Below are 26,637 nucleotides of genomic sequence, written 5' to 3' on the forward strand. Positions count from 1 at the left end.
TGATATATAATGTCAAAGACCGAATTCGGGATTTTCCAGACTCTGTCAAACGAGCTACGGTTCAATTTCTATTTGCAAAACACCGAAAATTTTCCGACGCTTGCCAACTGAAATTCCACCACTTAAATCCTTCTTAATTTCGCTGGATATGCCTAATTTCGCTGGTTATTTCGCTGAGATGTCTTAATTTCGCTGGTTATTATGCTGTCAGGTCAATTACGCTCAACAGTTCAATTTCGCTCACCAGTTCAAGTTCGCTCAATAGTTTAAAGGTTCGCTAGACAAATTCGCTGGTTTACTTCGCTATTACGACGACCCGTAAATTCGCCGAAAAACCGTGTTAATTTCGCTGTGGAAAATTTACACGGTCACCAAAGTCGCCTTTGGATTTAGCTTCGCCGATCACCGAGATATTCAGTCACAAAATCGCTGGACAGTCACCGAAATTGATCAAATTCGCCTGTATGTTAAATTCGCTGGTCTTCAAATCAGGAAAGTTAATCTTTTCGAAAATTCTGATTATTTTCTTGATTCTCCTAACAACTTTCTGCAAAATCAAAACACCAAATCAGCAACTTAAAACCGAAAATTATGAAGAACTGATTGAATAAACACGAAGAACACGAAGAACACGAAGAACAGTCTTCGAATCTTCAAGTCTATCAGCCACAAACTTTTCCAGAATCAGCCAAATCTTTCCAGAAAACCTGCAAACCACCAAACAAACAAACCAGAAGATCAAAACAGCCAACAAAAATCAAAAATCAGAATCAAAACACACCAAAATTTCGAAAATTTTAAAAAACCCTAATTATCAGGTTTCAAAAATTTCGAATTTTTACTCCCTGTTTCTGCAACAAACAATTCTGAACCGAGCAATCAAGAGCCTAATGCTCTGATACCAATTGTAGGTCCCCTTGAGTCTATGGATCGTCACAGAATCGTCTTTCCAATCAAGAGTGCGGAATCCTCTTGATCAGAATTAGCAGAAAACGTGTAGAACACAGAAACAGCAATTCAATCAAACCGGGTTTTATTGATTATCTATCAAGATTAATTACAATCAATCAAACCCTAAACACAAACCCTAATTTCATCCAAGCAAGCTCTCACGAAATTATGTCTCTCTCAAACTCTGTTTTGGCTGATTAACTGATTAACTGATCAACCTAAACCCTAAAGCCTAACCTTGTTTATATAACACAAGGTTTGCTATTTGGGCTAGGGTTTACTACATGGGCAAAGCCCAATTCGTTCCCCTTGACCCAAATGGGTTTAGTTTAGCCCAAACACTATTATCTCACTATTACAAAGCTAAACCCGCTAACTATTTATCGTTTAACTAATTACAAGATATCCAAAGACCAAATCTAAGCTGTTGTCACAAACATGCACCAACAGTTCTTGAATATCGTGCCACGATCCAATCCGTACACTTGTCGCAAAGTTGTGGTGGCTTATTTTGCCCCCCACCATAGGAATTTGACACGTGTCGTTGCCCTTTGGGTGATCGAAAGGCCATTGCAAGTGGATCAAAACATTGAACCTGGTCTGCATGTCTGACGCGGCCCGCGTCAGGATACACACAAAACTCAGGCGGGCCGCCTGGCCTTGTCTGATCAGCATAAAGTTTCAGAAATTATAGTTTTAGTCCTTGTTGCGTATTTAAGCCATTTCCAACACTTCTAAGGCCCGTAAAGCCAACTTTAAGGCCCTAAAATGACGCCTAAACATTGTGGACATGAAACATGCTCAAAAATATGCCGGATGTTGGTTCGTTTGGCCGTACAATCGCGATGTTCGGTTAATTACGACGGAATGCGCATAAGCGCGAAAAACGATCCAAAATGCGTGACGAATGGATTTTTCTCATGCCCAACACTAAGGCATAATGTAAGGATGCTTACATAAATTTTTGGATATCCGGATGTATTCAGAACGTAAGTTATGCGCGAAAGTGCAAACTTGTGCACTTTTTGACACTTTTAGCCCCTGATTGATCCAAAAGTTTGTTTTATCATACCAAACCCCTCAAAGCCTATTTCTAAGCTATGTAAAGGATATTTATGGTATGTTTAACTTATGGACATGTTCTGGAATGTTTGTTACAGTTCAAATTGGCATATTTTCGCAGTTTGTCAAGTTTAGTCCCTGTAAGCGAATTAACTTGTTTTTGCCATACCAAAGCCTTCAAAACTTATTTCTAAGTTATGTAAAGGTTATTTAAGGTATGTTAAGTATATGTTGATGTTCCGGAGTATTTGTCGCATTTAAACTGAGTACGTTTATGCACCAGTTTGCGTATAATTCTCCAGAAAGCGATATAAAGTTTGAAATTGAACAAGAATTGATATGTGCAAAAGATACACATATTTATACAAGATCCCAAGTATGAAATACAATATTTCATCGGCATGGTATTTGTTTGATGGTCGCGGTGACACAGGTGTCATAATTCTAAGAGCAAGGAGGACCACAAGCGACACTTGCGTCTTATCTTGGAACTCTTGAGAAAAGAGCAACTCTACGCGAAGTTTTCTAAGTGTGATTTCTGGATATGAGAAGTACACTTCCTTGGCCACATTGTTAACGAAACGGGGATACACGTGGATCCTGCTAAGATTGATGCTATCAGAAATTGGGCGGCACCGAAGAACCCTTCAGAGGTGCGACAATTTCTTGGTCTGGTTGGGTACTATCGCAGATTTATTAAAGACTTCTCAAAGATCGCTCAACCTCTCACCGCATTAACACAGAAAGGCGTTGTATATTCTTGGGGAACGAAGCAGGAAGATGCTTTCCAACTCTTGAAACAAAAACTCTGCAATGCACCAATCTTCTCTTTACCTGAAGGTACCGAGGATTTTGTAGTGTACTGTGATGCTTCTATTCAGGGTCTCGGTTGTGTGCTAATGCAACGCGAGAAGGTGATAGCGTACGCCTCTCGACCGTTGAAGGTTCATGAGAAGAATTACACAACTCACGACTTAGAGTTGGGGGCCGTGGTTTTCGCATTATAAATCTGGAGGCATTACTTGTACGGTACTAAATGCACTATTTATACCGACCACAAGAGCCTTCAGCACATCTTTGATAAGAAGGAATTGAATATGCGACAGCGTCGCTGGGTAGAACTCTTAAACGACTACGATTGTGCAATCAAGTACCATCCAGGTAAAGCTAACGTTGTAGCTGATGCCCTTGGTCGAAAGGAAATAAAACCCAAACGTGTCCGCGCTTTGCAGCTCACCATCCATTCTAATCTACCCGACCAGATTCGTTCTGCCCAAACTGAAGCATTGAAGGACGAAAACCTTAAAGCCAAAGAGATACGAGGCTTGGATAAGAAACTTGTTGAAAGATCTGACGATATTCACTATTTCATGGAGCGAATATGGGTCCCTTTATACAGAAACCTTAGAGAACTTGTGATGGATGAAGCACACAAGTCTCGCTACTTTGTTCACCCAGGTTCTGATAAGATGTATCAGGATCTAAAACTTTTGTATTGGTGGCCGAAGATGAAAGCACACATCGCGACGTACGTGAGTAAATGTTTGACTTGTGCGAAAGTCAAATTGGAATATCAGAAACCATCTGGCCTACTTCAGCAACCTGAAATACCTATGTGGAAATGGGAGCAAATTGCTATGGATTTTGTCACTGGTTTGCCAAGAACTCAAAATGGAAGTGATACCATCTGGGTGGTCGTTGACCGTCTCACGAAATCTGCGCACTTCCTCGCGATCAAGGAAACTGATAAGTTCTTACAACTTGCTGCTGTTTATCTTAAGGAAGTGGTTTCTAGGCACGGGGTGCAAACCTCTATTATCTCTGAACGTGATCCGCGTTTCATATCCGATTTATGGCAGACGATGCACAAATCATTCGGCTCATATCTGTACATGAGTACTGCTTACCACCCTCAGACGGATGGTCAAAGCGAACGCACCATCCAGACACTTGAAGACATGTTGCGGGCATGTGTGATCGATTTTGGTAAAGGTTGGGAGAAACACTTGCCTTTGATAGAGTTCTCCTATAACAATAGTTACCACTCCAGCATCCAGGTAGCTCCGTTTGAAGCATTGTATGGACGGAAATGTCATTCTCCTCTCTGTTGGCCTGAGGTGGGTGACAGCCAGATCACAGGTCCGAAACTTGTACTTGAAACTTCAGAGAAGATTGTCAAGATCAGGAATCGTATGGCGGCAGTGCGCGACCGTCAGAAAAGTTACGCTGACAAGCATAGGAAACCATTGGAGTTCGCTGTAGGCGATCGCTTTATGTTGAAAGTCTCACCCTGGAAGGGTGTGATACGCTTTGGGAAACGCGGCAAGCTTAATCCGTGTTATGTCGGGCCATTCAAAATTATGGAACGAATTGGTAAAGTAGCCTACAAGCTCGAGTTACCTGCTGAGTTTGGTAACGTTCATGATGTCTTCCATGTTTCGCAACTAAAGAAGTGTTTGTTCGACGAAACACTTGTGGTACCATTCCAAGAACTAAAAATCGACGACAAATTGCAGTTTGTCGAAGAACCCATCGAAATTAAGGATCAGGAGGTCAAGGTCCGTAAGCATAGTCGAATCCCGATCGTGAGAGTTCTTTGGAACTCAAGACGTGGACCGGAGTTCACGTGGGAACGAGAGGATCAGATGAAGCTCAAGTATCCTCAACTTTTCCCAACTGACCAATCTAATTCTGAGGCAACAGGTGAATTTCGGGACGAAATTCCCTTTCAAGTTGGGGATGATGTGGCACCCGAGGAAAATCCACAGTCATACTTATCAAATTTCGGGACGAAATTTCTTTCAAGTTGGGGATGATGTGACAACCCGAGATTTCAAGGTCTTTCCTCTACGCATCACTTGTTTCACAATCTTGTTTTCACAATTCATTTTACGTTGTATTATGTGCACGATATTTGAATGATTAAAGTATTGTTACGTTTGGGTGTCACATGAAAACTTAAGAGTTGTTTAATGTTTAGTCATAACATGTTCACGTTTAACTTTGGGTTGCACAACACACTTGAGTCACGAAGAACCCAAATCGACGAAGAACTAGGGTTCTTCGTCACAACCACTCCTTGACGAAGGAGGGTTCTTCGTCACAACCAATCCTTGGCGAAGGAGGGTTCTTCGCCAAGAGGTCTTTCGCCAAAAGGGCTCTCGGCCCAGGTTCATTCATGGCCCAGAACGGGCCCGACTGTTAATTTGTTTGTATAATCTCTCATAACCTGCAACCATAAACTCAAAAACCCTAAAGTTCTCTCTCCCTATCCTCTTTGTGCGATGACAGTTTTGGATCTCGAAGCCTTTCATCTTGAACAAACTAATCACTTCAGTATCGCGGTTAGTGTCTATCAATGTTAATTGCTAAAATCCTGATGATGTGATCTTAAGTAAAATTAGGGTTTCATTAATAAGATTGTAAATCTAGAACTTGCATGATGAGGGTTCGATGATTTGTATATGTTCATATTCATGATGTGGTTTGATAATTCTGCTTGATGAACATATATCATGATAAACTAATAATCTGATTGTGTGTGGTCATTGGATGATTATGGTCAATGATTGTTTAGAGTGATTTGTATGATGAGTGGAAACTGTTACGTTTTGAGTAATTGATGATTGTTCATAATTTAATCATGGTTAAAAGTGTCGTTTAATCTGATTTAGAAAACTGTCAAACTTGTTAGCATCTGTTACGGCAGAAACTAAGGGAATTGTAACTGACTGATGAGGGTGCAACGAAAGACTCCCCCCACGAAGGACGTACTTCGACGAAGAACCAGGTTCTTCGTTGACTGGTTCTTGACGAACCACTAGGGTTCTTCGTCACACTCATTCTCGACGAAGAATAGTTCTTCGCCATAGGGTTCTTCGCCAAGGAGGCATCCCATGAAGAACAAGTTCTTCGTGGAGATGCTGCAAGTGAACAAACAAACAGAACATTTTAAACAGTAAGGTTTCAAATAGTTTATGAGTTGTATGAGGATGATAATGTTTTATCGATGCATATTAATAATAGTAAATATGAACAAGGAACCTGGTTGGGCGTATGAGTAGCAAACTCACCTGTTAAATGTTATTATGCGTCATGCACATGGGATGTGGACTTGTATGCGATTGAGTATTTGCTATGTGTTATGCGGTGATCTTTGAGATGAATGCAAACTGTGAAAATACGTGACTTAATTGATTATGAAACTGATTTCATTGGTAAGCACGGTAGGGTTTGGTTGACTAACTGGAACGGGTAACTTAATATACCGAGCAAATCTAAGGTGAGTTCTCTTCTCTTGAGCATGCGTCCCGATGGGTGGGACAATTATATGGGTATTCCTGAGAGGAATAAGTCTTTTTGGGTAAAAACTGGGATGTTAGATAATACACTCAATTCCTATCACTTTAAGTCCCATCTTATACTGAATTAGTTACCTGAGAGGTAACGGGGTATTAGTTGATAGCGCTATTAGGCTCGGCAACCTCACACCGTACCTGAGAGGACGGGCGTGAACTAATGACCTTAATCACGACCAATGCTTAGATAGGGGCATTGGGGATGGGCAAAACCATCTGGAGCCATCTTGTAGGGTACTCGAGTTATTATCAAGATTATTATTAAACTGAACTAAACACTTGGCAATTAACGTTTTCACAAAACTATGAACTCACCAGCGTTGTCTGATACACTTGTTGCATGCTCGTAGGTCGTTAGATACTATGGACAAGGAACTTGCTACCTGGGATTGCTGGAGTAGTCATAGGTCGAGCCTTTTGGAGAACACATGACAATACATTTGGTTTTCATATATTTGGTTTTGAAACATTGAATGATGACTTATCTTTTGCTTTCGCTGAACATGTTAAACTTGGGTTATGTTTATGAATGTTTTATTTTAATAAATGGAAACTTTATTTAATATCTTGATATTAGTTCAATATGATTGGTGGCTGGATCCTGGTTTGTCACACGCCTAGCGGGGTTTTCGCATGTGGTATTTTGGGGGTGTGACAGTAGAGAAATCACTTCAGATAAAAGATGAAAGATCAAGAATCTCAAAAACAAGAGATTAGTTCTGGTGAAAGTGAAATGAGATTCAAAAAGAGGATCAGAATATACATAGGAACTCGAAGCAGAAATGCAACGAACATATCCACACCTATTCTAGTGAATCTCGAGGACAAGATTTAAAACAAGGTGGGGAGGATGTAACAACCCTCGAAAAACACTCCTAATACACCTCGTATACGCTAAACAGGACCGTATGACTTTAATTTTTATTTAAAACAAACAAAAACATTATTTTATGTGGCTCGCGGCCCGCGACGGGGGAGACCTAGGTGTCTCGCAGGGTGCGACAGCCTGTTACACACCGGACACCCATGTTGACGAGTGTCCCAACACGTGTTGAGTCTACACTCGTGACTAACCTGACCTAAGCCCTAATTAGAGTTGGTAGAGGCCAGCAACAGGCTTAGCCTGTGGGCGTCGCGGGGCGCGACGGAGCCTCGGAACTTCTATAAATAGGGCATCAACGGCACAATTCATCTCCGCTCACATCTCTTTCTCTCTTAACACATACAGTACGAAAATTATCAGTTATTATACCCCTAAAACACGAAGCTCTGCCTCATTGTAAGTATTTTTCTGCGATCACTAATTCGTTACCCTACCTGATTGATCAAGGGCCCCGTAACGCATGTCGAGGCTCTGCCTGACTAAGTTCGTTGGGGTTCTGTCTCGTGTTGTATGGCTAATGTGATTTGGGTTACCTACTAACACGCGTGCATTGTATGTTTTTAGTAGAAAATAATCAGGAAAATCAACAAGAAGCTGTAGAAATACCTAAGTCTACAAAGTGAGTCATTCCTCTTTTTATCACCTTTTTGTGAGTCATTCTCTTTTTCTACCAAACTGTGTTACAAAATCTCAAAATTTTCAAGTATACTTACAGTGATTGAGTCTTTGTATTCTACAAGTGCTGCCGGTATGTGGGGTTTGTATACATTACTAGTCAAGCGTTACTATTGGACAACAGGTTAGCCAATAGTAATATGACCACAGTAATGGAACTGCCAACATGATAAATACTGAATGAGTAATTGAGTATATATAAACATTGTAATCGCTCTCAATACTGTAAAGTTATAAAAGCTTATTTTGATTCAACTCGGATGCACTCGCAAGTATTTATTGCTGATAAAATCATTTTAAAACGCGTTTCAGGTAACTTAATGTGAAGCTATAAGAATCCAGCTATGGAGCACTGAAGACTTAAAGAAAGTGGCTATAAAAGTTACCTAAATAAAATTAGATTGTGTTTTCAACAATTAGGGTTTATCCCTATAAATGTATTTTGAATGAAACATGGGTTTTATCCCATTTGTTTATTATAAAAGTTTGGTCTTTTGAAACTCTGAAATTTATTTCCTAACTACGATCCTGATGTCTCATTTCCGCTGGCAAATTAATAAACACCGATACCACCAGCTACTTGTTCACGACTCCTACTCCCGGGGTAGGGGTCGGGGGCTGCGACAGCAGCGGACACCCGTTTTGTCTCACAGCTCATTGGTCAGTGAATATTTTCTAGTGAGGATATTATATTCTTCTTGATTATTCTCGTTCTTTTGTTGTTTAATCTATGACATCTTCGATCTACTTATTTTGTATGTGTTTCACTGTTGTTGTTTAGTAAGATGAACCGTTGGCTTCCGTAGAATTAGAGACATTGTGTTTGTTGAAATGCTTTCAGATTTAGGTTTTGATGATTTGATGACAGTGTGTTATTCAGACGTTAAATGAGAGTATGTTTTAATATTTATCATAAACAGTGTCGAATATAAAAAGGAATTTAGATGTCTGCCGTTTTTGGATATGTGTGTGTATATATATATATATATATATACAACCTAAAATACCTAAAAGAAACTGAAAAAACCTAACCCCCACCCCCACCCCCCCCCCCCCAAAAAAAAAACCTAAAAACCCCACCCTCTAAAAAAAACCTAACCCCCCACCCACTCTCTTGATAGACCACACACTCTCTTGAGCCGCACAGTTGCATGACCGCACACTTGTCAAATGGTCGCACACTATTGTGTGGACCGCACACTTACAACTGGGCCGCACACTCATATCTGGGCTTATTCTCAAGTGGGCCGCACACTCCAACAGGCCGCACACTAATAAAAGCCCATATCTTTGTTTAACCACACACTTATAACAGTACATATGAATTATGATAAATCGTGATGATAATTGTGAACGTGTATACATTTTAGTATAACATACAATAACTCCTACTTGAACACTATGTGTTAGGCACGTGTAATTAATACGTGATGTTACTTGCATACGAACCTAACAAATATTGGTAACCATAATAGGGTATGGATGACCAACCTAACACAAGTAAATTATCTGTCGAGCAAAGCAAAGGTGAGTTCACACATTTTACTTAAAGCATGTACTTCCCTGATTTGGGAAACAGACAACATTTTCCCTGGTTTGGGAAACGGACAACACTTTCTCAGGTTTGAGATTGCTTACTATTCTTGGTTTGCAATACGGTTAATTACTATTTATATTAGATGCAACAAGTGTACTAAACGAAACTCTATCACGAAAGTCCCCACTTACTATACCGATTAGTCGTCGGGGCCTTGCGAACGGGTTATTTGTTGATAGCGCTATTAGGTCTCACCAACGTCACACCGTGCTTGGATAGGATCGGGCATGAACTAATAGACTCTGGCAAACCGTCAATGATGATAGACATTGACAAACGGGGCAACAACAAAACAAGAGGTCGCTAAGTATTCGGTATTATGCAGTTTAGTAGCTTACATATGGGGAGCTCCCCATGGCATGATATAAATGAGTAATTAAAACAACAAAAGTTTTTGAAAATAAAACTGGAAAACTGTAAAATTGTGAACTCGCCAACTTTATGTTGACACCCTACTGCATGCTTTGCGCGTTGCTCGTTACAGCTTTGGACGGACATTGCAATCGGCTGGAGTGCGTGTTTTGTAAGTTTCATGTTAACGTATAATTAAAAAACTTGTGGTTTTAAACTATGATGGGTTTTCTTTACATTTCTGCTGCTAAATTAAATTGCGTTTTTTGACATTTAAACAGAAACTAATCATGTTAATTGGGAAAATTTGTAACATACGTAAATGGTTCAACATGATTAGTGGTTAGGATCTTGGTCAGTCATACGCCTCGCGGTAATACTTCGTGTCTGGAAATTGAGGGTGTGACACACACTTTCCCTCCTATGATAAAGAAATTGATGATTTGTATTCGGTCTCCTCTTTTCCATCCTCTTTTGAGCCTAACCACGGCGGAGTAACCCGACCACCATCCTCTCACTCATCCCTCTCTCTAAACTCGGCCACGGCGGAGAAACCCGACCACCGCCTATGGATCTAGAGTTCAGATTTGGATTTGTTTGGGGTTTGTTTGAATCCGGAATTGGGTTTGTTTGGCAGCGATGGAATCCAGTGGGTGGTGGTTGTAGGGGCAGGTGGTGGTGGTCGTCGGGTGGTGGTGATGGAGGGTGAGGGTGGTGGTGCCTGATGTTAGAGAGAGAGAGAAAGAGAGAGAGTTGAGATAGAAAGGACACACTTTGCAATCTGGTGTCAACATAAAGGACGAATTTTGTAATTTACTCAAATCAGAATAACGATTTCAGCTCTTATCTGATTTTGGAAGCATCTTTATTGTCTAATTTCCATATTTCTTTTTTCTTTCCCAGGTAATCTTATGAAAACTAGTTTTTTTTTTAATTACTTTGTAATAATATAAATAAAAGTATATATATTATGATACACAAAGTTATAATCATTAATATATACACATATAAAGATTAATTTATTTGAATAATAAATTAATGCGTCAAGTTCAATCACAAGTTGTATGGACCATGACACACGAGGTTTACTTAAAATCGCTTGGTAATCCTATGCATATTTCCATAACACACGAGAATACTTTCTTACTTCTTAATTTCAACACTATTTATAACACACAAAATGATGTATGCGTAATGCGTTTGATTGTTTTGTAGAAAAGTATTTGATTTTTATTAATGTTAGGGTTCTAATTTTGATATAAACATTATATGTTATTATTGAATACATATTCTTATTATATTATATATTATTATTTTGTAACATGTTGGTGCATTAGGTTGTTGTAGCATGTGCTTATATTGTGTTTTATGTTTTGGCTTTTGTACTTTCATTATATATATATATATATATATATATATATATATATATATATATATATATATATATATATATATATATATAGTGTGGGGTTCATTGGGGAACACCAAAAAAGTGGGGAACCGGGGAACACCCTTGGATTAACTTAATCAAGGGCTGAGATTATAGATCAAATTTTTTAAGTCTAAAAAACGCGGAGGGGCATTATTGTCATTTTGAAAAGTTTCAATTAGGTCGTTCACATCTCCTCCACCGTCCTTTCCCCTCTGCCTTCCCCACCGCCGCCGCCACCACCTCTCCTCCACCGTCCTTTCCCCTCTGCCTTCCCCACCGCCGCCGCAACCACCTCTCGCCGCCGTCCGTCCTTCACGTTTTCTGTTCAAATACACATGCTGTATGTATTTAAAACCTGATCTGCACCACAGAAATCACGATCTGTATACCCATAACAATTACACAACGAAGGATTATGCTCTTTGTGAATGTCGCCTGTGAATCGGTGAGGTTCATTCTACACTTGATCTTTCTCGTTCTAGTTTTCATATTGATTTCAAGTTACCTTATCTGGATTTTGTAGTTTATAACGAATTCATCATAATTCTGATTGAATTGCCAATTTGTTTTATGTAAAAACTTTTTTTTAACATGTTAAATTTTCTCAAAATGAGTTTTAGTGATGCGGATTCTATATCTTACTTTGTATTATGTAAAAACTTTTTTTTAACATGTTAAATTTTGTCAAATGAATTTTAGGTCTTTGATTTCGTGTTGTGTTTAGGTCTAATTGTTTGAGATGATTTGAGTTTGAGGTAATTTCGCATCATGTGCATACGCCTGCCAAGTGTTTGATAAATTGCCTTAATGAACAGGTTTAGCAATAAAACTTTAATTAATTGTTCTTGGCTACTTGTTGGTTAAAGTGCTTCATAATGTTGTTTATATTTACTGGTTCTCACATGATCGTAATACTCTATATAGACCTATAGGTATGTGATCACAGACTGCATTCATGTCACATGTTTTAATGCTTGTTCTACATTTGTCATGTCACGTGTTTTATACGTGTTCAATAGTGAGTGTAATAGATCGTAATACTATATATAAAGCTTGAGTCACTTGTTTATTTTCTTACCAGATTACATGTGCATTTGGCTTGTATATTTTGGTGTGCTGGTGCTGATCCAGCAGATGCAGGGGTTTTCAAGTCCAGAAAGTATTGTATAACCCCCAACAGCCAAACAGATGCTAGAAAAGAAGGGTCAAACCATGGTGGAGAATCTCTAACTAAAGACGCGAATGATGAGAGGTCTAAAACTGTAAATGCCACGTTGTCACCGTCTTGTTTAATGGTAGTTTTTGTGTCTGATTCCTCGTGCTCTCACGTGTCATTGTTTGAGTTCAGAAGAGGAGTCTTCTCAACACCAAACAAGTGAAGATGGCATATTTTTCTGCAGTTTGTGCGAGGTTGAGGTGCGTTTGACTTTTGAGGTCAACTATCGTTTTCTGAATTCAAACTTGATTTGATGTCTTTGGAAAGAAGCTCCAGGAGTCACTGCATGGTTTGTTTGTTTGTTTGTTTGTTTGTTTGAATATCTTGTTGCTTGCTTTTCAAGTTTTAATAATGAAAAATGACTTTGAATGAAATTTGTGTGCAGATAATTCTTGACGTCCCAACTTTCGGAGGACGGCTAATGAGACGATTCGTCTTCGTCAGATGTGATGTTGGGTTCGAGAATCGCGGCTATGCATCAGTTCATTAGCAAGCTGCAAATGGAGAATAAGATACGTGAGAAGGAGAAGAATGAAGCGCATAAACAGCTTCAGAAAAAAGAAGAAGAAATCACAAGTCTGAAGGCGAAACTTGCAGAGGCAGAAGGGAAAAAGAGCGAGGAGGAGATTAACGTCAAGGTTAACGACATGTTTGAAGCGGGAATTAGTGAAAAGATAGAAGAGTGTCAGAAAATGGCTCACCGCGTCGTCGAGATGGAGCGGAAGAAGATGGAACGGAGCAAGCTACGTTAAAAATTGTATGTGCACTAATTTTAACGTTATTTTACTAATTTTGTGAAAATAACGTTAAAATAGGGGATGGTTAATCATGCATCATGTGGTGGTTGCGTTGATAGCCCAAAGACAAGGAGGTACATGCCCTAATCGGCGTTTGTCTCAATTGTTGAGTGTTTTGTGCCTTATGTCCAAGGCTTGATGCAAAACTACAATCTAGCCGGGGCCTCACTGGAAGCAGCCTCTCTATTCCTACAGGGTAGGGGTAAGGCTGTCTACATCTCACCTTCACCTTAGCTTTGCTATTGGTGGGATATACTGATGATGATGATTTAAAGATAACATAGATGATAATAATAGAATGATTTATGATGCTAAGCAGCTAAGGTCATATGGGTTTGTCGTCACATCATACGGGTCATATGTATTTGGCGTCACATCGTCGTACCGCTCGTATGATTTGGTTTCATCTGACCTATATGATTATTTTTTGCCGTGTCATACACGGCCCATATTGCCGTTTTTTGCAAGTATGACACGTTAGTGGAGTCTGAAGAGTGTGTTAGCGGTGTTTGTTTACCTTTTTGCTAATAATATGTTGTTTGTGTTACAGGTGGCGTGTCGAGATTATCCACATTCAAGACAACTTTGTATCAAATTTCCCTTCTCCTCGACACCAAAACAAACTCACTGTGATCAGGTAATTACATAATTAACTTAATTGTTCTTTCTAATAGTAACAAACGCGTTCTAGATTAGTATTATAGTATAATCTTGTTTTGATTTATAGCAATCTCTTTAAATTACAGTGCTACTGCTATGTTTGTGATTCACTCGCTCCATGTATCTACTGGGGCAATGGCAGTGGCGGGATCGATCATTGTCTCGCCACTGATAAAAGCGACTTCTGGAAAGTCGAGCGACAAAATTCCAAAAATGTTGGTAAAGATACCGGTGTTCCACCTTTGAACCCGGTCCCGGTCCCGGCTCCTCAAACTCCTTCCATCGACCACAATCAGACCCTGGTGCCAAATCCTATCCGGGCTTGCCCTGTAACATCTACTTATGTAGTTCCGAACATTGTTAACCAGGATCGAAGCTCGTTTTTATCATCTAGGAACAAGTATCAACCCGGTTTAGTCTCCCAACAGTTGACCCGAACAAGTAGCTGCACCATTCCAGGAAGTAGGGTGCACCATAGTTATGACCTAGCTACCCCGCGTTACAGGCCCGTATTCAAACGAACGGCTTCAGATGTGTTTGCTCCAACAGCAAACCCATATTCATATAGCTCGTATTATAGAGGGAATTACAGAAACAATTTTACGCCCGCTTCACAGCCAAACATCGTCAACACTCCTGTTACGTTTTCTCCAAGGTCAAACACCCCGTTTGACTTACCGACGAACTCGAAACTCTCAGGCGACGTTTAGAAGAGATCGAATTTGAACTGACTCATTCCCGAGAGGGAAAACGAAACGAAAACGAAAGCAGAAATCTTTCATCGTCGTTTTCTTTGGAAGGAAACGGTTTCGCTAAGAAACTGATCGACATTTATGCTGACGAGGATCCGGGGATGGAGAAGTCGATGGATCTGGACAAGTCACTCGATATGGAGATTGGTAGTAAATGAGAGTACCAAAAAGCTGCTAATAACAGCATACAGGCGATTCTCGGGTATCCGTATATAGAGAATGATGAGGATGTTTTCGTCCCCGGTTCAACGGGTAAATCGTATTTGAGCACTGTGTTTGAGGAGGATGAGGAAGAAGTAGAAGAAGTGCAGAAAGATGTTATCGAGGAGAAGATGGTGTGTGTCACGAATCCTCCACCCGTCTCAGCTTTTAAGTTCGATATTGACTCATTATCAACCGCAGCAGGATCTGAGTCGGAGTGCGTTGACCCGGATACCGCCTCGTCTAGGCAGTTACGTATCCAAAATATATTTACTCTTTGTGGAAACTACCGGGAGCTTTCTCAACAGCACACTCCGTTAACCGCCACAAACAAGAGTACTGAAAACTGCAGTGATTCAAAGGAAATGAAGCAGAAGACGATGAAACAAGTTGTGTGTGATTCAAAGGAAAACTGCAGCCCCTTGAGAAACAGTAATAATGTGGTGGAAGTGGTGGTATGTTTACACAGCTACTAATTTTATTTTTATTTTCGAGTTTATCATTGACGTGTTACTATATGTATGTATGTATGGATTGTAGGATCTATCAGGAGGAAACAAGCTCCCGTTCAGTTCATTGGAAAACAAGGTCGCAATAGAGAAGAAGCTCCCATTCACTTCACTGGAAAACAAGCTTGCCTTTACTTCGCTGGAAAACAAACTTCCATCACTGAAAAAAATCATACAGATTCTGGAGTATTTCTTATGCGTCACATGGATACTTACATGGGAGAAAATATAAAGGAATATCATTGTGGAATTTTTGCTGAATGTTCGGGTCAAGTAAATCAATTAAAAGTTTTAAGAAGGAAGTATGCGACAAGAATTCTATTATCAGAACTGAATTTGAAGAAAGAAGAAATTCTAATAGAAGCTAATCGTTTTCATTGTCTTAGAAAAGAAGAGAAGAATAATATTTTGGATTATGCTATAAAAAACTGGAATAACAGAGGTTTGAAGATGTATTGAATTTTCTACCAAAAATTTAATTTTTTTAGTTAATGTATTCTTTCAGTTCAATTCTTCAGGACAATTTTTTTTTAAATTATCAGTTTTGATGTTATATTTTCTTAACATGTTAAATAATTCGTTTTAGTAACTGCAAAAAAGTATTCTTATAAACAAAAAACTAAAAAAGTGGCGAACCGAGAAACACTCTAAAAAATTAAACTTAACATGTTAAAAAAAATGTGTTTTGAAGTTATATTTTCTTAACATGGTAAATTATTGTTTTTACTAACTGCAAACAAGTAATCTTATATGCGTATGGTTCATTGGGAAACACTAAAAAACTGGGGAACCGAACAACACTCTTAAAAATTAAACTTAACATGTTAAAAAAACATGAGTTTTGATATTATATTTTCTTAACATGTTAAATTATTTGTTTCTACTAACCGCAAACAAGTAATCTTTACTAACTGCATACATGTAATCTTATAATATAAATCACATAAAATAAATAACAAACAACATATCCAATTTTTAAACTTTACATTGATATCTCATATAAGCACAACAAGTTATATTAAAAAGTTATATTGTTAATGTTCTAACTGTATTAAAAAGCAGATAAACATTTTATTAACATGTTAAATAAATGTTTTTACTAACAGCATACATGTAATCTTATATTTATAAATCACTTAAATTAAATGACAAACAGCTTACGCAATTTTTAACCTTGACATTTGATATCTTATATAAGCACACCAAGTTATATTAAAAAGTTATTTTCTTAACATGTTAAATATATTTAAATGCAGTAAAATATTTTCTTAACATGTTAATTAAATGTTTCTTCTAACTCCATACATGTAATCTTATAATATAAATTACTTAAACTAAATGACAACAAAACTTATGCAATTTTTAACCTTGACATTTGATATCTTATATAAGCATAACAAGTTATTTTCTTAACATGTTAAATATATATATAACTGCAGTAAAATATTTTCTTAACATGTTAAATAAATGTTTCTTACTAATTACATACATGTAGACTTATAATATAAATCAGTCAAATTAAATAACAAACAACCTATGAAAGTTTTTAAATTTAAATTCGATATCTGATATAAGCATAACAAGTTATATTGATTAACTAGTATTTTTAATTTTTATTAATTGCAAGTTACGTCTTGTGTCACCATGGTTTCCTAGATCACCAGTGATCCGGGTGAGATCAGAGATACATCACCTCGTAGAAGGTTAGGAGCTTTACCGACAATATACCATTGCGAATAATTATAAATCATACAAAATATTTCCTTAACATGTTAAATATATGTTTTTTCTAACTCCATACATGTAATCTTATAATATAAATAAATTAAACTAAATGACAACCAACTTATGCAATTTTTAACCTTGACAGTTGATATGTTATATAAGCACAACAAGTTATATTAAAAATTTATTTTCTTAACATGTTAAATATATTTAAATGCAGTAAAATATTTTCTTAACATGTTAAATAAATGTTTTTACTAATTACATACATGTAGACTTATAATATAAACCAGTAAAATTAAATAACAAACAACCAATAAAAGTTTTTAAATTTAAATTTGATATCTGATATAAGCATAACAGGATGTATTGATTAACTAATATTTGTAATTTTTATTAATCGCAAGGTACGTCTTGTGTCACCATGTTTTCCTAGATCACCAGTGATCCGGGTGAGATCAGAGATACATCACCTCGTAGAATGTTAGGAGCTTTCCCAACAATATACCATTGCGAATAATTATAAATAATACAGAATATTGCCTTAACATGTTAAATAAATGTTTCTTCTAACTCCATACATGTAATCTTATAATATAAATCAACTAAACTAAACGACAACCAACTTATGCAATTTTTAACCTTGACATTTGATATCTTATATAAGAACAACAAGTTATATTAAAAAGTTATTTTCTTAACATGTTAAATATATTTAAATGAATTAAAATATTTTCTTAACATATTAAATAAATGTTTTTACTAATTACATACATGTAGACTTATAATATAATATACCATTGTGAATAATTATAAATAATACAGATTATTTCCTTAACATGTTAAATAAATGTTTTTTTCTAACTCCATACATGTAATCTTATACTATAAATAAATTAAACTAAATGACTACCAACTTATGCAATTTTTAACCTTGACATTTGATATCTTATATAAGCACCATACATGTAATCTTAAATAAATGTTTTTCTAAAAGAACTCTTATATTCTAACTTGTCAACTTTCTTCTAAATCACACATTGCTAAATACTTTTTCAGTCTGTTTCCTTATAAAATACATGTAGAAACATTTAAACATATAAAAACAAATAAAAGATCTTAAAAAAAGTCATAATATTTAAACTATAATAATCTCCAAGTCACTACATTAAACCATCATTAAAGATTAAAGATCGATGATTTTCAAAATAAACGACCATTTCTTTTCTTGCTCTCTTCACATTCCTAATTTACTTTTTCTTTGTTTTTGTTTTCTGCAGCCTGTCTTTCTAATTCCTCATGATACTTTCTACAATTTCTACTATCATGTGTATCTGTGTAAATTCCACATAAATTGCACTTTCGTATAGTCCTCTTTTTCTTTTCAATAGCCTTCTCGCCTGGACCCTTTAATCTTTTGCCTATACCAGAACCTTTGTTTCTAATTCCAGTTGGATTTTGAATTTCATTTTGTTCTCTAACATGTACTCCAAGCATTGACTCATACCTAGCTTCCTTCGGTAATTTTTCTTGATTTAAGCCTTTATCTTCTATTTCTGCTCTCATATTCTCTATTTTTTCCACAAACTCTTTAAGTTCAGCTTTGTTATTCATCAGAGCCCTTAAACAATAATCAACAGAAGATATTGCTTTGTTAGCCATTTCTTCAGCTTCATTATCTGTTTCACTGTATAGAACCTTTTTTTGTCTTATATCTGCAGGAATCAAGTCCTTCATCCAACGCTTGCATATATACTTTTCAGGAATTTCTTCAATATCACAGTTATTTAAAACATGGAATATATGTTTGCATAGTATTCCAAGTCTCAAAAACATTTGACATGAACATTCAATATTTCCATCTTCTGTATTACGGGTAACCTGAAATTAAAGTTTTAATTTAACATGTTAAAAGTCTTTCTTCAACATGTTTTTTTTTTGTTTTTTGCTAACTTCAAAACGAAACAAAAAAACAATATGAAAAAGCTTTAAACAAATAACTAATATGGACTTGGGGAGAGTTCATTGGGGAACACTAAAAAAGTAGGGAACGGGGGAACACTCTTAAAAATTATACTTAACATGTTAAAAAAGATGTTTTTCTAACTTTTTTTCAGCGCTTTTTCTTATAAATACATGTAGAAACATTTTTGATAAAAAAAAAAATCAAAAACTGAAAATATTAAAAAAAATGTTTAAAAGACAGTTATATCTTATAGAATTAACTTAACATGTTAAAAAAAAATAAAATTTTCAGCGTTTTTCTTTATAAAAAAGAGGAGAAACTAGTCTAACAAAAAAATTATGTTTTCTAAAAAAACATTTTTTAGCCTTTTTTAGTTGTTTTTTTAATATTTTTAGTTTTTGATTTTTTTTATTAAAAATATTTCTGCAAGTATATATAAGGAGAAGCGCTGAAAAAGATTTTTAAAAGAAATTATTTTAACATGTTAAGTTAAATTTTTAAGAGTGTTCCCCTGTTCCTCACTTTTTTTAGTGTCTCCCAATGAACCTCACACATATGGACTTTATAAAACAAATAGTATTTAACATGTTATATATTTATGAAACTAAAATAAAACTTAAAACAAAAATTTTGTATTTTGTCAACCTCAAATCGATACAAAAAACAATATGAAAAAGCTATACATAAATAACTAAAATGTACTTTATAAAACAAATAATAACTTACAAATATTGAAACATACCTTGAATTCATGTATTGGTTCAGTGTTATACATCTGCAAAGGCACTAAGTCATCTTCAACAGGTTGACTTTTTCTCTTTTCTTTTACGATTGTAGTTTCAATTACTCCTTCAGTATTCACAACATTATGAGAACATCTCCAAACAGATTCTTCGATTTCAACTTGAATCAATCTAAATATTGTTCTATTATATAATTTTGCAGCATGCTTTTCAATATTCAATGGAGTTTTATACTTTGGAGTTGTGTTTTTTGTTTGATGATCTAGCGTTTCTTGTATATATCTTTGTTTGTCCATAGCAGCATCAAATGAAAACATAAATTGTATCAACGTATCTCCATAGTGAGTAAAACTGTTGAAAAATGAATTCTCACTTTCTGATCTTGAAGTTGTTCTCATTAATCCACAAAATTCAACATCTTTAAAATAAGATGGAATCCATCGATGTCGAATTTCATACATAACTGACAGCCATTTGTTTCCCAAAAGATTGTATTCTTCCATCAACTCTCTCCATCTCTTCTCAAATTGTTCAGGTCCAGTATAAATACTCCAAACAAGTTTATGAAACTTACTTTTAAACTCAGCATTGTTTTCTACATCTCCACAAACCTGAAAATATTTATTTTAACATGTAAAAAAAATTCAATTAAACATGATATTAATAAATATAAAAAAGAAACTAAAGTTTTACCTTTGTTGGAAGTTTGTTTGTAATGTGCCACGTGCAAAGTCTATGTTTTGATTCAGTGAATACTTTTGACACAGCAACCTTCATTGCCGGATCTTGATCCGTAACAATTATGTTTGGTTGTTTTTTGAATGCTTTCAGAAAACTTTCTAGCAAAAATGTAAATGATTCAATATTTTCTTTTGTAATCATCCCAGCTCCAATCGTAACACATTTCCTATGATTATCCACACCAGTAAACGGTACAAAAACCATACAGTACCTGAAACAATTAAAATAATAATATTAAAAATTAAATTAAATTAAAATTCAATAAATATTTAATATAAAAAAATATAACAAACCTGTTTGTCCTATAAGTTGCATCAAAAGATATAATATCACCAAACGCTTCATAATTGCATTTTGCAGTTTCATCAGCCCAAAAGAAAGCAGACAATTCACTGTTTTCTAACTTATATTCAAATGAGAAATTATGCAAATGATCTCTTCTTCCTTCCATTTTATCCTTTAACATTTGAGCATCATTCTCACCAATAAAAACATTAAGATCCCTTCTGCAATTTTTAAAATCTGTTATTGTTCCATGCACAAGATATCTAGAACCTCTAATACTGCTTAATACGTTATGAGCACGTGTTGCTCCTATATTATTTGAAGCAACCCTATGAATGAACTTTTCTTCCATGTCATCCAATTTCCTTCTTTTTCTTAACAAATGCTTGTATTCTGAAGAAACTAACTCATGATTATGTCTATCTTCAAATTCATACACGAAATAACAATCTTTTTCCTCAGTTAATCTAAATTTCACTCTAGCTTTACAATCTGTCTTTTGAACATTGGAGTTTCTTTTCTGTTTACCGCTATCTTTTTCATCCAACGTATCAACACTAACATTTTCAGGAGCGAATGCTTTGTTGCAAAGTATATATTTTAGTCTAATATTTCCATCTTTATCGTGCTTTTGCGTAGACAATCTGGTATCAAAACCACATTTTTCTGCATATTCTAAATATGCTTGAATTGCACTCTCTAAGGTTTTGAACTTTTGACCAATAGACAGTCTATTTTCTTCTGGCACATTTGGTACCCAAAATAAAGATCCATGAGGAGTGCTACTTGCATAACTGTTGTAAGATTCACTTGTTGAGATATAATTAGATGCTGAAAAGAAAAACAAAAGAAGAATCAAAACATATATATAATTTTAAAGATAATGATATTAATAACAATAATAATTATAAGACAGAGAAAAATTTTAATACCCTCACCTTCAAATTCACTTGGTCCTTCACTTGTACTTACACTTGGTCCAACTATAAGATTATCATTCATTGCATCCATTTTGAATTTTCAATCTAACCTTTATAAAACAAAAATTATAAGGTCAAATTCTTAACATCCATTAAATCCATTTATAAATAATTCAACACTAAACATGTGTGTATAAAGCAGATAAATATTTGAAGTTTATATTAATTGCAAGGTACGTCTTGTGTCACCATGGTTTCCTAGCTCACGCAATATAATTTTTTTCTTAACATGTTAAATAAATGATTTTACTAACTGCATACATGTAATCTTATAATATAAATGACAAACAACATATCCAATTTTTAAACTTTACATTGTTATTTGATATCACCAGTGATCCGGGTGAGATCAGAGATACATCACCTCGTAGAAGGTTAGGAGCTTTCCCGACAATATACCATTGCGAATAATTATAAATAATACAGAATATTTCCTTAACATGTTAAATATATGTTTCTTCTAAGTCCATACATGTAATCTTATAATATAAATAAATTAAACTAAATGACAACCAACTTATGCAATTTTTAACCTTGACATTTGATATCTTATATAAGCACAACAAGTTATATTAAAAAGTTATTTTCATAACATCTTAAATATATTTAAATGCAGTAAAATATTTTCTTAACATGTTAAATAAATGTTTTTAGTAATTACATACATGTAGACTTATAATATAAATCAGTAAAATTAAATAACAAACAACCTATGAAAGTTTTTAAATTTAAATTCGATATCTGATATAAGCATAACAAGTTATATCGATTAACTAATATTTTTAATTTTTATTAATCGCAAGGTACGTCTTGTGTCACCATGGTTTCCTAGATCACCAGTGATCCGGGTGAGATCAGAGATACATCACCTCGTAGAAGGTTAGGAGCTTTCCCGACAATATACCATTGCGAATAATTATAAATAATACAGAATATTTGCTTAACATGTTAAATATATGTTTCTTCTAAGTCCATACATGTAATCTTATAATATAAATCGATTAAACTAAATAACAACCAACTTATGCAATTTTTAACCTTGACATTTGATATCTTATATAAGCACAACAAGTTATATTAAAAAGTTATTTTCATAACATCTTAAATATATTTAAATGCAGTAAAATATTTTCTTAACATGTTAAATAAATGTTTTTACTAATTACATACATGTAGACTTATAATATAAATCAGCAAAATTAAATAACACAAACAACCTATGAAAGTTTTTAAATTTAAATTCAATATCTGATATAAGCATAACAAGTTATATTGATTAACTGATATTTTTAATTTTTGTTAATCGCAAGGTACGTATTGTGTCACCATGGTTTCCTAGATCACCAGTGATCCGGGTGAGATCAGAGATACCTCACCTCGTAGAAGGTTAGGAGCTTTCCCGACAATATACCATTGCGAATAATTATAAATAATACAGAATATTTGCTTAACATGTTAAATATATGTTTCTTCTAAGTCCATACATGTAATCTTATAATATAAATCGATTAAACTAAATGACAACCAACTTATGCACTTTTTAACCTTGACATTTGATATCTTATATAAGCACAACAAGTTATATTAAAAAGTTATTTTTCATAACATCTTAAATATATTTAAATGCAGTAAAATATTTTCTTAACATGTTAAATAAATGTTTTTACTAATTACATACATGTAGACTTATAATATAAATCAGTAAAATTAAATAACAAACAACCTATGAAAGTTTTTAAATTTAAATTCGATATCTGATATAAGCATAACAAGTTATATCGATTAACTAATATTTTTAATTTTTATTAATCGCAAGGTACGTCTTGTGTCACCATGGTTTCCTAGATCACCAGTGATCCGGGTGAGATCAGAGATACATCACCTCGTAGAAGGTTAGGAGCTTTCCCGACAGTATACCATTGCGAATAATTATAAATAATACAGAATATTTGCTTAACATGTTAAATATATGTTTCTTCTAAGTCCATACATGTAATCTTATAATATAAATCAATTAAACTAAATGACAACCAACTTATGCATATTTTTAACCTTGACATTTGATATCTTATATAAGCACAACAAGTTATATTAAAAAGTTATTTTCATAACATCTTAAATATATTTAAATGCAGTAAAATATTTTCTTAACATGTTAAATAAATGTTTTTACTAATTACATACATGTAGACTTATAATATAAATCAGTAAAATTAAATAACAAACAACCTATGAAAGTTTTTAAATTTAAATTCGATATCTGATATAAGCATAACAAGTTATATCGATTAACTAATATTTTTAATTTTTATTAATCGCAAGGTACGTCTTGTGTCACCATGGTTTCCTAGATCACCAGTGATCCGGGTGAGATCAGAGATACGTCACCTCGTAGAAGGTTAGGAGCTTTCCCGACAATATACCATTGCGAATAATTATAAATAATATAGAATATTTGCTTAACATGTTAAATATATGTTTCTTCTAAGTCCATACATGTAATCTTATAATATAAATCGATTAAACTAAATGACAACCAACTTATGCAATTTTTAACCTTGACATTTGATATCTTATATAAGCACAACAAGTTATATTAAAAAGTTATTTTCATAACATCTTAAATATATTTAAATGCAGTAAAATATTTTCTTAACATGTTAAATAAATGTTTTTACTAATTACATACATGTAGACTTATAATATAAATCAGTAAAATTAAATAACAAACAACCTAAGAAAGTTTTTAAATTTAAATTCAATATCTGATATAAGCATAACAAGTTATATCGATTAACTAATATTTTTAATTTTTATTAATCGCAAGGTACGTCTTGTGTCACCATGGTTTCCTAGATCACCAGTGATCCGGGTGAGATCAGAGATACATCACCTCGTAGAAGGTTAGGAGCTTTCCCGACAATATACCATTGCAAATAATTATAAATAATACAGAATATTTGCTTAACATGTTAAATATATGTTTCTTCTAACTCCATACATGTAATCTTATAATATAAATCAATTAAACTAAATGACAACGAACTTATGTAATTTTTAACCTTGACATTTGATATCTTATATAAGCACAAGTTATATTAAAAAGTTATTTTCATAACATCTTAAATATATTTAAATGCAGTAAAATATTTTCTTAACATGTTAAATAAATGTTTTTACTAATTACATACATGTAGACTTATAATATAAATCAGTAAAATTAAATAACAAACAACCTATGAAAGTTTTTAAATTTAAATTCGATATCTGATATAAGCATAACAAGTTATATCGATTAACTAATATTTTTAATTTTTATTAATCGCTAGGTACGTCTTGTGTCACCATGGTTTCCTAGATCACCAGTGATCCGGGTGAGATCAGAGATACATCACCTAGATCACCATGGTTCTCATGGCGGTCGAGGAGTCGACCTTGGACATAGCCCCGGCAGGGTGGGTTTACACGTGAGATTATTTGCCATTCAAAAGAAAAACTAAGTTTGCTTACACCATAGGCTGCATATAAATTATATGATAGTTATATAAGAAACACAATCCACCGTGCGCGCGCGCGGATGAAGATGCAACTGAAGTAGAAGTAGCAATAGGCAACACCATTAATGAAGGTTAAACCTAAAGTAAACTAACCGAAAATAATTAAATTTTGGAAACTTGATGATGAAAGTGGTGAAGATGGGAGAAATTTATGTATAAACGGATAATCAAAGGTGAGGGGCACCTGACACTACAAGAAAGCGTAGTAATACCTGCGACACCAATAGCTGCGATGTATGAAGCAGATGCTTGTGGTCCTTGATGAAAACTTGATCCAAAGGCTGATGTCTAGCCTTTAAGAAAACACATTTTATAACAAAATCCACCTATTTATCCTCAAAATCATACAAGTAATTATCATAATATATCTTCATGCATGTTTCATAATGGTTCACAAAGTCAATCAGAGGCTCAAGAAAGAGAAAAAAGGCCTTTCATGCTATATGTCAAACCACTATCTGGAGCATTGGAGGCTGCGAAATGCAAATGTCTTCGCGAGTCGGGATATGTGTTGTACAGTTCGGTAGGGTTATTGTGTGTTCCGATGCGGCTGCAGAAGCCGCTCGTCTCGGGTACACATCAGTGGACAGACCAGAGGGATTTCTAGTTTCAGCAGTTGCTTCTCTAGGGGGCGAAATTACAGAACTGACCTCACCACCTGAGGTACATGAATCCTGAATATTTCGTCACGCGTACAACAGTACACGATTTACGTAACATTAAGTACACAATTTCACAGGATACAAAGTCACTAGAAGATAAGAAAGCTGGAGTGATGGTGTTAGGGAGGAAGAAAACCGATGAAAAGGAGCATTTCGTCTGCAAAGATGACATCAAAGTGCCTTGTCGTAGTCTAGTTGCATCTGAGCATAAAAACAGCACTCTCGAGTACAATGAGTATGCTGTTTACAATCCGAAACAGGTGAGTTAGTTTGTTCAACAGTTTATATATTTGTTTTTACTGCGGTTGTTATGTAAGTTGAGTGATGTTTGTAGGTGTGCATGAGGAAATTTTATAATATAAAACACTACTCTATGTAGACTATTTTATATGATATTATAATATTAACCATACCAGTACTAAAGGAAATTTTGGTTGAAGCATTTCATCGAGCAGTTGGTGTGCACCTTCTAACTTATCAGTTTTGAGCAACATAACAGAATACACTCCTCTATGTGTTGTATATAATATTAGC

The 26,637-nt window shown here is 34.8% G+C and overlaps 2 protein-coding genes across 2 annotated transcripts; both read right to left on the reverse strand.

Annotated features, from left to right (window-relative positions):
- Positions 1–18,414: 18,414 nt before the first annotated feature.
- On the reverse strand, positions 18,415–18,906 carry LOC110900854. Its single transcript, XM_022147713.1, has one exon. The coding sequence runs from the start codon at positions 18,904–18,906 to the stop codon at positions 18,415–18,417; it is 492 nt and encodes a 163-aa protein (XP_022003405.1).
- Positions 18,907–20,140: 1,234 nt separating this feature from the next.
- Positions 20,141–21,256, reverse strand: LOC110900855 (protein FAR1-RELATED SEQUENCE 5-like). Its single transcript, XM_035982203.1, has 4 exons — positions 20,913–21,256; positions 20,572–20,830; positions 20,252–20,489; positions 20,141–20,160 (listed from the first exon to the last, which is right to left on the reverse strand). Exons 1-4 carry the CDS (start codon positions 21,254–21,256, stop codon positions 20,141–20,143), a joined length of 861 nt encoding a protein of 286 aa, XP_035838096.1.
- Positions 21,257–26,637: the final 5,381 nt, after the last annotated feature.

Source organism: Helianthus annuus, chromosome 13, assembly GCF_002127325.2.
Source record: "Helianthus annuus cultivar XRQ/B chromosome 13, HanXRQr2.0-SUNRISE, whole genome shotgun sequence".
Classification (NCBI taxonomy): Eukaryota; Viridiplantae; Streptophyta; class Magnoliopsida; order Asterales; family Asteraceae; genus Helianthus; species Helianthus annuus.

What these genes read in the sequence shown, in the direction of transcription:
- LOC110900854 (XM_022147713.1), bottom strand. Translation starts at nt 18,906, where the DNA reads ATGAAGGACTTGATTCCTGCAGATATAAGACAAAAAAAGGTTCTATAC.
- LOC110900855 (XM_035982203.1), bottom strand. Translation starts at nt 21,256, where the DNA reads ATGGAAGAAAAGTTCATTCATAGGGTTGCTTCAAATAATATAGGAGCA. An exon ending in GCAACTTATAGGACAAACAG is followed by an intron (nt 20,831 to 20,912) that starts GTTTGTTATATT and finishes TAATTGTTTCAG; the next exon opens with GTACTGTATGGTTTTTGTAC. An exon ending in CAAACAAACTTCCAACAAAG is followed by an intron (nt 20,490 to 20,571) that starts GTAAAACTTTAG and finishes AAATATTTTCAG; the next exon opens with GTTTGTGGAGATGTAGAAAA.